The following is an 11,742-nucleotide window of genomic DNA, read 5'->3' as shown; positions in this document are numbered from 1 at the left end:
TTTTAATATATGTGGTTGGGGGCTACACACTCTTCTTTGCATGTCTGATAATACAAATGCAATTATTCCGTCTACTTTAATGCTGATAGGAGCCACTTGGAGGAAGCGCTGCGTCACGTGATCACTTTTTAGCGTTGCTTTAGCGTTGATCACTGGAGCCCACCAACTTCAATTTGATTTAAATTCTATATTATTATTATTCTATATTTTCAAACGGAATTGTGTTCAATTTATATGTTGTGAATTCATTCATCTGGATAGTGTATATATTCGTAAAACTTGTGCAATTTTAAACAATAGTTTAACACCTATTTATCGCCTGCCATCTCGGTCCCTTTGTTTACAAACAATGAACGCCATTTTTGGTTCCGAGTCAGTGATGGAGAAAGAAACAATCGAGAGTAGCCGAGCGGACGATAAGAAAGGGAAAGGAGGTGGTGAAGTGAAAGACGGGGCGAGCGAGAAGGAATGTGTTGGGAAAGGAAGTGTAAGAGGTGTGAAGGGGAAAGGTAAAGGAAAGAAAACGGAGGGGAGCAGTTACGGTGCTGGTAGTAGTAGCGTTGGTAGCAGTGAACTGGACTTTAATGAAATAAAACAGCAACTCAGTGTGTTGATGGGATTGGTGCCAGTGGTGAGCCAAATGAAGGAGGCCTTTGACCGTTTTAATGAAATGGAGGAGGAAGATGCTAATGTCAATATTGGCCTTTCGCGGCCAATATGTAATGATGACATTGAGTCTGATCTTTCGCGATCAGGCAGTAAAGATGTAAGTAATGCTGACCTTTCGCGGTCAGGCAGTAAAGATGTAGAATGTAATGCTGACCTTTCGCGGTCAGTTGATATGGTGCCAGGCAGTAGTAGAGATGCAGAGATGATGGAGCAGGCATTCTCATATTTCGAGAATGTGGTAGGCAGGACAGAAGTGAAAGGGAAGGTGCTGGCAGAGAATGTTTCAACTGGTGTTACACAGGTTTTATGTGACGGTCTGCCCAAGGATACGATTACTGCTCTCTCTGAAAAATATCCAGTGCCAACAAATTGGTGAAGGAGGCCTTTGACCGTTTTAATGAAATGGAGGAGGAAGATGCTAATGTCAATATTGGCCTTTCGCGGCCAATATGTAATGATGACATTGAGTCTGATCTTTCGCGATCAGGCAGTAAAGATGTAAGTAATGCTGACCTTTCGCGGTCAGGCAGTAAAGATGTAGAATGTAATGCTGACCTTTCGCGGTCAGTTGATATGGTGCCAGGCAGTAGTAGAGATGCAGGGATGATGGAGCAGGCATTCTCATATTTCGAGAATGTGGTAGGCAGGACAGAAGTGAAAGGGAAGGTGCTGGCAGAGAATGTTTCAACTGGTGTTACACAGGTTTTATGTGACGGTCTGCCCAAGGATACGATTACTGCTCTCTCTGAAAAATATCCAGTGCCAGCAAATTGCTCTAGACTAGAGGTTGTCCAATGCAATGAGGAGGTTTTTAAACAGATATCCCCTGCCTCTAGAATGAGGGACGCATCCTTGCAGAAAGTGCAGGTATCGCTTATGAAAGGCATTACTGCTGTTTGCAGGGCTATGGAGATGGTGAAAGGAGATAACAAAGAAGTACTGGAAAATATTTCGGATGGAGTCGCTTTGCTCACCAATGCCTCTCATAGTTTGGATATTTATAGAAGACAGTCACTTCGCGGTGAAATTAGAGATGACCTCAACGCTCTCTGTACCGCTTCCTATCCTGTTAGTGACAAGTTATTTGGGAGCAACATTAAAGATAAGATTAAAGACATGAACGATTCTATTCGAGTGGCAAAAACCACAAGGAGATTTTCCCCGTACCCGTCCCATGGCCAGAAAAGGTTTCCTTTTTTAGGCAAAGGTCAACCATGGAAAGGTCAAGGAGGGGGGACAAACACCTTTCGGGGGAATACAAGGACATGGAACAACCACAAACAACACCACAAGCAACACACATTCAAAAGGAGGAATTAAAGGATAAGGTAACCCATTTGCATGGGGGCAGAACTAAATTATTTATATCTACTTGGAAAATGTATACCTCTGATCCTTTTATTATTCAATGTATTTCTGGATGTGCAATTGATTTTTTGTCCCCTCCTGTTCAAATGAAACCAGCTCATACTATCCAATTTAAACAGGATGAAAAGTTAGCTTTACAGGAGATGATAATACAATATGAAAGGGATGGTGTTATCCAGAAATGTACACCGGAGGAGGGTGATTTTGTTAATAATGTTTTCCTTAGGGAGAAACGTGCTATACCCGGTGAGCAGAGGAAAAAGTATCGAATGATATTAAATGTAAAACATCTCAACTCCTTTGTGCGTTATTGCCATTTTAAGTATATAACTTTGATAGATATATTAAAGTTTCAGTTCAATCTTTTATTGAATTAGAATGGTGGAAGTCTGAAGGCGTCCACAGTAAGAAACGATTACATATAGATAACCCTTCTTTTGTGATGAGAACTGATGCTTCAGGTCATGGCTATGGAGCAATTATGAATGATGTTGCCACACAGGGTATGTGGACGGAAGAAGAGCAGATGGATCACATCAACGTTCTAGAAATAAAAGCAGTTTATTTAGGACTTCAATCTTTGTGCAAAGATATTTCCAATTGTCACATTCGGGTAGAAGTAGATAATATGACAGCTGTTTCTTACATTAATAACATGGGGGGAACCCATTCAGTTAAATGCAATGACATCACACGAGAGTTAATTTTATGGTGCAAAACCAGGGGAATATGGATTTCAGCATGTCATATTCCCGGAGTGGAAAATACCATTGCTGATGATTATAGTAGAAAATTATCTATTCATACTGAGTGGTCGCTTAATCGAGCAGAGTTCAATAAGCTTTGTGATCATTTTGGAAATCCAGAAATTGATCTTTTTGCTTCTAGAACCAATTTTCTTATTCCCAAATATATGTCGTTATATCCTGACCCATCTGCCTGTGCCATTAATGCCTTTTATCATTTATGGGCTGGATTTGTGTATTTATTCCCTCCATTCAATATGATCCCCAGGGCTCTACAAAAGATACAACAAGACAAAGTATCGCGAGCGTTGGTGATAGCACCAATTTGGCAAACACAGACTTGGTTCCCCAAACTTATGACTATGCTGATAGCGCCCCCGGTCCATCTAAAAGCCTCAAAACACCTATTGACATTGGCATCAGACAGGGCAGCTGTGCACCCTTTGTATCCAAAACTAAAGTTGATGGCTTGTCTCTTATCAGGGCAAAAATCCGGAAACAAGGAGTTTCCAAGCACGCCTTAAAAATAATTATGAAAAGTTGGCGTCGCAACACCCAAAAACAGTACAATAGTTACTTACTGAAATTTATCCAGTTTTGTGATGCTGATGGGGTGGACCCTATGAGTAAAAATGTTCAAACTACTATAGCTTTTTTGACAATATTATTTCAATCTGGATTGGGATACAGTGCCATCAATACAGCGAGGTCAGCAGTGTCAACATTGAACGAGACCGGTTCAGATCCGCTAGTGTGTAGATTTATGAAAGGTGTATTTCATTCTCGACCCACTCGTGCCCGTTACACTACTGTTTGGGACATATCTACTGTGTTAAATTATTTAAGATCACTTTCCCTGCTCGTGATCTTAACCTTTTTATGTTAGGAGCCAAACTTCTTATGCTATGTGCTCTTGTTACGGGACATAGGTGCCAATCATTTCATGCCATGACTATTGAATCATCTTGTTTATCTATTCATGATAGCAAAGCTATATTCCATATTAGTAAATTGCTTAAACATAACTCGCCTTCTAATCCTCAAACAATTATTACACTCCATGCATTTAATGAGGACAGGCGGATTTGTGTTATGACATATCTACGAGCATACTTGAAACGGACTAGACCACTTCGATCTTCTAATAAATTGTTTATTAGCACCCTTAGCCCTCACTTAGGAGTCTCCAAGGATACACTGTCACGTTGGATTAGACTTATCCTAACCAAGTCAGGAGTGGATACTAACATATTTAAAGCACACAGCACACGATCAGCATCTTGTTCTTCAGCAGCTAAGGGTGTAGATATATGGCATGTACTTAATACGGCAGGATGGAAAAGGGAGTCTACCTTTGCTCGATTCTATAAAAAGCCCATTGAATCTCATTCGGAATCTTTTGCAAATTCAGTACTATCCTCAAAACCTGCCCTGCTTTGAAATCTCCAAGTGGCTCCTATCAGCATTAAAGTAGACGGAATAATTAAAAAATTATACGAGTCTTACCTTGGGAAGACGAAGTATGATGATAATTATTCCGTCTCTTAATGCTGAAGGAGTCAATTGCCCTTCCCTCCCTTGCCCTTACTATTAATATGATTATAATTCTATATTGAGTATTATTGTTGTTTTTCGGTGAAATTGTGCTATATATTACACATGTGTAACCTATCGCGGATAGTTATAGAGTACTTAGTTTAGTTGTGTATTATCATTACTACACACTTGTTGGGGCAGCTTTTTCGGAGTTAAATAGTGATCACGTGACGCAGCGCTTCCTCCAATTGACTCCTTCAGCATTAAGAGACGGAATAATTATCATCATACTTCGTCTTCCCAAGGTAAGACTCGTATAATTTTTTAATTATAGGCTTATTTTAACACCGTTGTAACAGAGAATATTTTATGTTGGTCTGATAGTCTTTCCTTTACAACAATCAGACCATAGCAATTTTGATTGTTAGACTTGTAAATAAGCAGGTTTTTTAAAGTTATCTTCACTCATCTCTTCCCTGAATTTCAAAAATAAACTGAGGACTTTGTCCTCTGATTCCTCAAGAAATATTTTTTCTCTTTATATTATGATTTTACAACTCCAAGCTTCAGACAGCTCCAATTACCCTATACGTTTTGAAAGTTGGTTCACCAGGATGAAATATGTTTACACTGACACTTAATTAAGACTCTTTTTATTCTATGTAATGTATGGCATAGTGCACAATAGTCATATTGAACATTATGGGACCCCTTCAAACTTTGACACGGAATCAAGTCCTGTGTCTTAAACTGACCTCCCAGAAGTTTTACAAAAGTAAAATAGGCACGGAAAGGTACTGGTCACTCTCCATTATGCTGTCATTGACCCAGTACATTTCCCTGCTAACATCGTAATCCCCGTTTCCTGATCGGATATCCCAATTTATTGAGGTTTGTAAGAACGGTCACTTTAGTTCCATGAGGAACAAAAAGGTTTAAGTAAGTAAGTAATTGGTACACTTAAGCATAAAGTTTGAACCCCTGAGTTTGAAAAGGCTATTAGTTTTAGAAGCTGAAGTAAAATGTGGAGGTCACTCAATTTTAAACAGGGTTGCTCTTGTTCAAAATGATTGTCCAAGTGTCTGTAAAGCCTACTTGCCATGTCCCTTGTTTTAAATGAACATTATCCATTGAGAGAGAAAAAACATATATTGTGAATCACGAATTAATGCTTACTGGATGCTATATGAATATGTATTATTTATTATAATAAGATTGATGGATCCAAATTCATATTGAAGTGATTGGTATATGTTGATATTATTATTGTCATGCATTTTCAGCAAACTATGCAACCACAAGTTATTCATTTACCCCAACAAGTTACCCAGCAAGTCGTTAACCCCGTTCAAAATACAGTAATGCAGCAACTTCAGCAACAACAACAGCAGCAGCAGCAACAGCAGCAGCAACAGCAACAAATTCAGACCCAAGTTCAACAACAGCAACTCCAAGGAACTCCTATTTACCAACATGTCATCACACAATCAGGACAGGTTGAGAATATTCCAGTAAGTTGTTTTGGATCCTGACAATGTTATGAGTGTAAAATCTCAAACATCTCAACTTGAAATAAAACATTTACAGAAACACATTTAAATTGACCCGCCACTGTGATGATAACATGAATACCACATCAAGGCAGAATAATGTTAGTCGTCAATTGCACTAAAATAACTGGGTGGTAATGAAATGTCTTTTAAACCTTTAAAATGCACATCCACTGAAAACAGTGGAGACTGTTTGGTATGTACTGCACACAGACACTCTGGTCAGAGGGCCTTGACTTCACTTATGGGTCATTTGCTGTATGTTCTCAACAATTAAGTAATGATAGGATGATAAGGGAAAAAAATTACATCTGAGAAATTAAGGGCGTGTTTTGGGCATTAAAATCTTGTTCATGCGATCAAATTTATGGGTTTGTTTTTTTAAAAGTTTACATCGCCCACACCCATGACAGACTTTCAAATTAATGAGGCTCAAATATTTATTTTTTATTAACAAAAACACAACAAAATTAAACTTTTACTAAACTTTTCCAATACCAGATTCAACTGACACCTCAGCAACTGCAACAGCTTCAGCTTCATGTACAGAATAAAGTAGGAGGACAACAGATCGTCCTCCAATCCCCTCAGACAGCAGACCAGACTGTCCAATTCACCCAAGCACAGGTCAGTGATATCTGTTTTTCTTCACCTAAGTTTAGCAATAAAAAATCTACTATAATATTTTTAGTGTGATAAACACTCTTTTGTCTTTTGGCTTTTGGTTACAAATGGTGTCTTTAGTAACAAAGTACGCGACATATATTGACAACATATGACATATATTTATGGGAAAATAATCAAAACCTGTTTACCAATTAAGAAATCTTTTTTTTCTCTCCCATTTGTTTGCTAAAACTTTGTTTTGGAAAGGAACGGGATACTATCTGTTTTGTTTTGCAATTAAATTAAAAGTTATCCTGGTGCAGACATAGAAAGTGACCGTCTCCCTGTAATAATGACCCTTCAAGTGAAATTTAAAGCCATACAAAAATGGAAAATAAAAAGGAAAATGGACCTAAGGATATGTGGAAACCCAGAAATACAACAAAAATTGGGAGAAAACTTTCAATCCTACGAATTTGAATCAAACATGTCAACAAATGCCCAATACAAACATTTTCAAAACACAGAACAACACGCATTCAACTACATGGGTCAGTGGCAAAAATTTGGTCGAATCCGTGTTTTGACAAATATGTGAACACGGCTGTAAGACAAGAGATACAAAGCTGTGATGTAGCCTACTGTACAAGTATTGATGCTATGCTCTGAGATAAAATACTCATAACATCTACCAGTCGGATATAACACGCCAACACACAAAACTATGTGTAACCTTACACAGTTATAGTTATAGTCTGACAGAATTTAGTGAGAGCTACTCATAAAAATGGCTAAATACAAAGAGCTTGAGTGGCGTCAATTTCGTATCTTCTATAATATGATCTCAATGTTTCCACATCCTGTTCTCGTAGATTCATACTTTTTTGTTGGCAAAGTAATGAATATCATTCACTCCTGAGACAAACAAAACACACACCACCACACCATACAATACGGCTTGCGGGATGACTTGGTAGGATGTGGGGGGGGGGGGGGCGGTAAGAATGGAGGGGGTAGGCACTTGTCTACACAGGCTTACCCTTCGTAAATAGGCAATACCCTTCAGGTGATTGAGGTATAAACATGGCGCTGTCGGGTGTTGCAATAAATCATGAAATTCCTGAAGATCAATATGAATTCCAATGTGATGAGAGTACTGGAAATACTATATTTGTCCTGAGAGTATTGAGTGAGAGAACCAATGAAGTCAAATCCTCCCTATTCATATGTTCATCGACTATAAAAATACATTTGACAAAGTCAAACATAGGGCCATATTGCAACAACTAGACTCAATAGGTATTGATGATAAAAATCTAAGACTGCTATTGTGGATGTTATGTAGATATATCCTTAGATAAAACATGTGGACATTAATTCATGCTTGTTTAATATATTATAATTTCAGGAACTGAAATAGTTGATCTTGAGATGAGGCAATTGTTTTATTTACCTGAAAAAAGATGTGAACATTATAATTGATTCAGTAAATTTATGGAGTTCATTGTTTTCATGAGAATTGAAAATTGTGTTTGGAGGAAAGAAACCGGAGGATTTAGCCTCTCTGTCCAAGGTCCATTTCCAATTCCCATCTAAGACAAGACTCTTTCTTTTTTTTTTTTAAATTCAGGATTGCTTACTGAAAATATTTAAAAATAACAGTTACTTTAAATTGTCTCATCAATACAGCCAATGTACCAGATTCAGCAAACACAAGGAGGACAGCAGCAGATTTTCCTTCAAACTGGAGACGATCAAACAGAAGCTACAGGAGAGTCATAGAGGAGAGATGAATGAAAAATGTATGGGTGTCGTCAAGTGTGATGTATGGAGAGGGAGTTTGATGTAATAATTGTCTAATGTTAAAAAAAAAAATTACCATTACATCATTGATTGCACTATTTTACGTTTAGTATTCTGGTATATTTTTTGGGTTTTTTTTTTAATAATATTTTGAAGGACAACTTGCGGTTTGGTTTTTTTTTTTTAATTTGTTTTTATTCAATTGGTAAGAGGGAATAGTGGTTTTGGAATATGATGGTGTATTGTTTTAAAATATTGCTTACTTCACTGTTCAATTTTAGTCAATTATAAACAGTTTCTTAAATTGTATAAGTTTCATCAAGTTAATAATTATGACTGAATGAATCCATAACACAACTAAGTGGATCCATAGCATACTATAAATGATAAAATATTTGAGGGTCTAAATTGGTCAATTGACTCCTGTGGCCCCATTTAAGAAGATATATACGATCATGATAATTTGTATTCTTTTTATCCAAAATTTCTTAAATATGTTTGTTTCATTAAAAATGATTCCGAAGAATGCGATCAGTTTCATTTTTCATAAAGTTAAAAATAGATGCAGCCCTTGCGAGAGCGAGTAATGGTTGATGGTTCTAAATATACAGTGCAGAGCGGATATATCGACACAATACCAAAGTCCTGTTTTTTTTCTCCCGCTATATAACATTAGTAAATATTTATCGCCTATATCGACAACAATTTTACCACGTGACGTGTTATATCAACATGTGGACCATTGGTTCCGGCAATAATTTGTCTAAAAAATTTAAATAGTCAAAAAATCCTGCAGTAAATTAAAACACAACAGTCAATGAAAATGCAGAGAGATCACATAAATTAACAGTCAAAGAAAAACCAAGATTATTGTCCAATAACATCCTGTGAATCGTCATTGATCAGAATTGTGATGTCAGCGGTCAAGCCTAGTCCCGGACCATGCCATCATATCTCGGTACCGATACCAGTAATGGGAATTCCCGATATCAATATTACGTGGCTTTCAACAAATAGCCAAACGAGAAATGCTCCCTACATCACCAATTACGTGCGAGACTGTCTACCGAGACTAAGTGTCTGAGACAGACATATTTTTGGATTTTGAATATTCCTCCCTTGAGCTAAAAAATGATCTACATATTTGATGATTTAATGTTATCTGATTTATAGTCAATTTGAATCAAATCATCCCTTATCCTTTTAAACTCCAATGGCTGCAATGTTTATTTTGAATTTTTATTTCATGCAATTTTTGTTGTTTCTTTTTGCACTCTCTCTAAAAAGCACTGGATTGCCTTTTAAAGACAGAATTCCATATACAATCGGTATTTTCAAGAGTTGATCTTACCATTGCTTTGTATAAATATGAAATATATATATATATATATATATATAATATATATATATATATATATATATATATATATATATATATATATATATATTATATTTAACACTTCTTTCAATCAAACCAGCCGATTGAATTTTTCTGTTTATAACATTTTTAGGTAAATCAAATAGTAGACTTTTGTTAAAAATTATTTCATAGTGAAAACCGTTTATAAAGAAAACCATGACAATTTCAATCATTTCTTTGTCTTTGGCTTTTGGTCTGGTCCAGTCTTAGAAACTGCTATAATTTATTTACTTCCTGTTTTTTTTTCATCAAACCATACATAACTCAGCAGTAATGTACTGTGCTTGTCTCCAATAAGTAAGACATCTGGCTAATTGGTTAAAAACCTTTACTCTGTTTTTATCTAAGGTTAAGTTTGTCAACTCTACCAAGGTTTTCCTTTGCTGAAAGTAGATTTAAAAATATTTAGGATAAGGATAAGAAATCATTGAGTTTTAAGGGGAAGATTAGTAAGATATTGAGCTTAAAGTTGATAGGAAAACATTAAAGGGAAAAAAATGGGGTCGGAATTGAAGAGCATAGGGTAATTTCTTAAAGACCTGAATACAAATGCATTTTGATACTGAATTTCCACTGCCTGGCAACCCTTAATGTCTTAATTTGTTTCAAATGAGCAAGTTTGTCATTCAGTTTTTCCATCTCATGGGGGATTGTGTGCAGGTGTTTTGGTGAAATTTTTAGGTTTTCTCACTCATTGAGCGAGATGAGGTGGGAAGTCGAGATGGTTTAGTTTATAGAACGCTTGACTTGTTTCAAATTAGAGTAGGAGAGTCAATTATTTTCTGAACCCCTCGTCCACCCAGTTATGATGAGTTTGATCTGTTACCTCGACGGAAAGTACTTTTCAGTAGATTAGCATTTCCACAGGGGGGAGCAAGATTGTCAGCATTCATTTAAAACTACAGAGCCACTGTGATTCCATTGGCTTTATCGCTCTAAAGGACTATAAATGGAATTGGGCCGTATTGCTCCAAGATCTGCTCCTCTTCTCTCTTTGAGAGCTTCTAAATTTTAAACTCAAAACTCGTCATGAAACTGTTCAATAGTAATGAGAAAAACATTTCGACAATTAGTCGGTCTTGAAATTAAATCCATCAAATAGGATTAAAAGGGCTTATAGATCTTATATAGACTTAAATCCAGGTTAATTGCTCTGAAAGCGGTAAAATGTCAAAAACTGAAATATAGTCCATTGTCAAGAATACCATAAAAAACATGAGATCTGCTAGCAGTGCATGAGTCAATCAAGTGAAATTGTGTGTGGGAACAAGTGGTTTGTTGGTTTTTTTAAATTTTGTTCTAAAGAAAAACGGCTTTTAAGGTATGAATATACAAAAAAATATTTAAAACGTAAGGCCTCTGTAACAATCAATTTCCTATTACAAAACTATGAGATATTGATGGAAACTTAATCAAAGATGTTAAAAAATCACATTTTTAAATATTCTGATTTAAAAGTACTCTCGCCTCAACCTTACCCACATCCTCCATTGAGCTATGTATTGATCTGTCATCTTTTCTAATGCGTCAATATAGCCGTTAAACTTCCAAAGACATTGTTATTATAATACCAGAATGATTACACATCATTTATAGTTGGCAACAATGCTTCCATAAGGATGAGTTAAATTATCAATTTTGACAATTGTTTGGAAATACTGTTAAGTTGTGGAATAACCCTGTTATTTGTATCTAAAGTGAAGCGATTTCTTGGCAATGTTAACTGTTATTTGTATATATATTGTTAAAATGCGTTTTTATGAAAAAATAAAACATATGTAATATACAGTGCATGTAGTGTTGATTTTCTCTGGGTGTACAGAATGTGCACAATAGATGGGGGGAATTTACTTTTGATCAGCCATTCCTGATTAATTCTTCACTCTGGGTGGGGTCTTTTGAGCTCCCAATAGGGAGGGGGAAGAGGTCATTCATTCTGTCTGTTCTATCCCCTTTATATAAATTATATGTTTTCCCTTTCCTCACGTTGCTTTCGTCTTTGTCCGCAATCGACATTGTTATTTTTTTTAAAAATGTTTCCTCG

The 11,742-nt window shown here is 36.3% G+C and overlaps 1 protein-coding gene across 5 annotated transcripts in view; it reads left to right on the top strand.

Moving 5' to 3' along the window:
- The window catches only part of LOC144958083 (uncharacterized), a 32,200-nt gene extending 20,712 nt beyond the window's left edge, over positions 1-11,488 (top strand). For 4 of the 5 annotated variants that reach the window (XM_078889730.1, XM_078889747.1, XM_078889722.1 and 1 more), the window contains exons 9-11: positions 5,603-5,830; positions 6,371-6,496; positions 8,165-11,488. In XM_078889730.1, coding sequence (XP_078745856.1) covers positions 5,603-5,830; positions 6,371-6,496; positions 8,165-8,257 — 447 coding nt within the window. In that variant the 3' untranslated portion in view covers positions 8,258-11,488. Of the gene's footprint in view, positions 1-5,602; positions 5,831-6,370; positions 6,497-8,137 lie in introns of all 5 variants that reach the window. The other variant, XM_078889755.1, reaches the window with a different exon arrangement.
- The last annotated feature ends 254 nt before the right edge of the window (positions 11,489-11,742 follow it).

This window comes from Berghia stephanieae, chromosome 1 (genome assembly GCF_034508935.2).
Source record: "Berghia stephanieae isolate SIO BIC M18660-M18661 chromosome 1, UCSD_Bste_1.3, whole genome shotgun sequence".
Classification (NCBI taxonomy): Eukaryota; Metazoa; Mollusca; class Gastropoda; order Nudibranchia; family Aeolidiidae; genus Berghia; species Berghia stephanieae.
The sequence above is the reverse complement of the archived record's forward strand: the minus strand, read 5'-3'. Positions and strand labels throughout refer to the sequence as shown.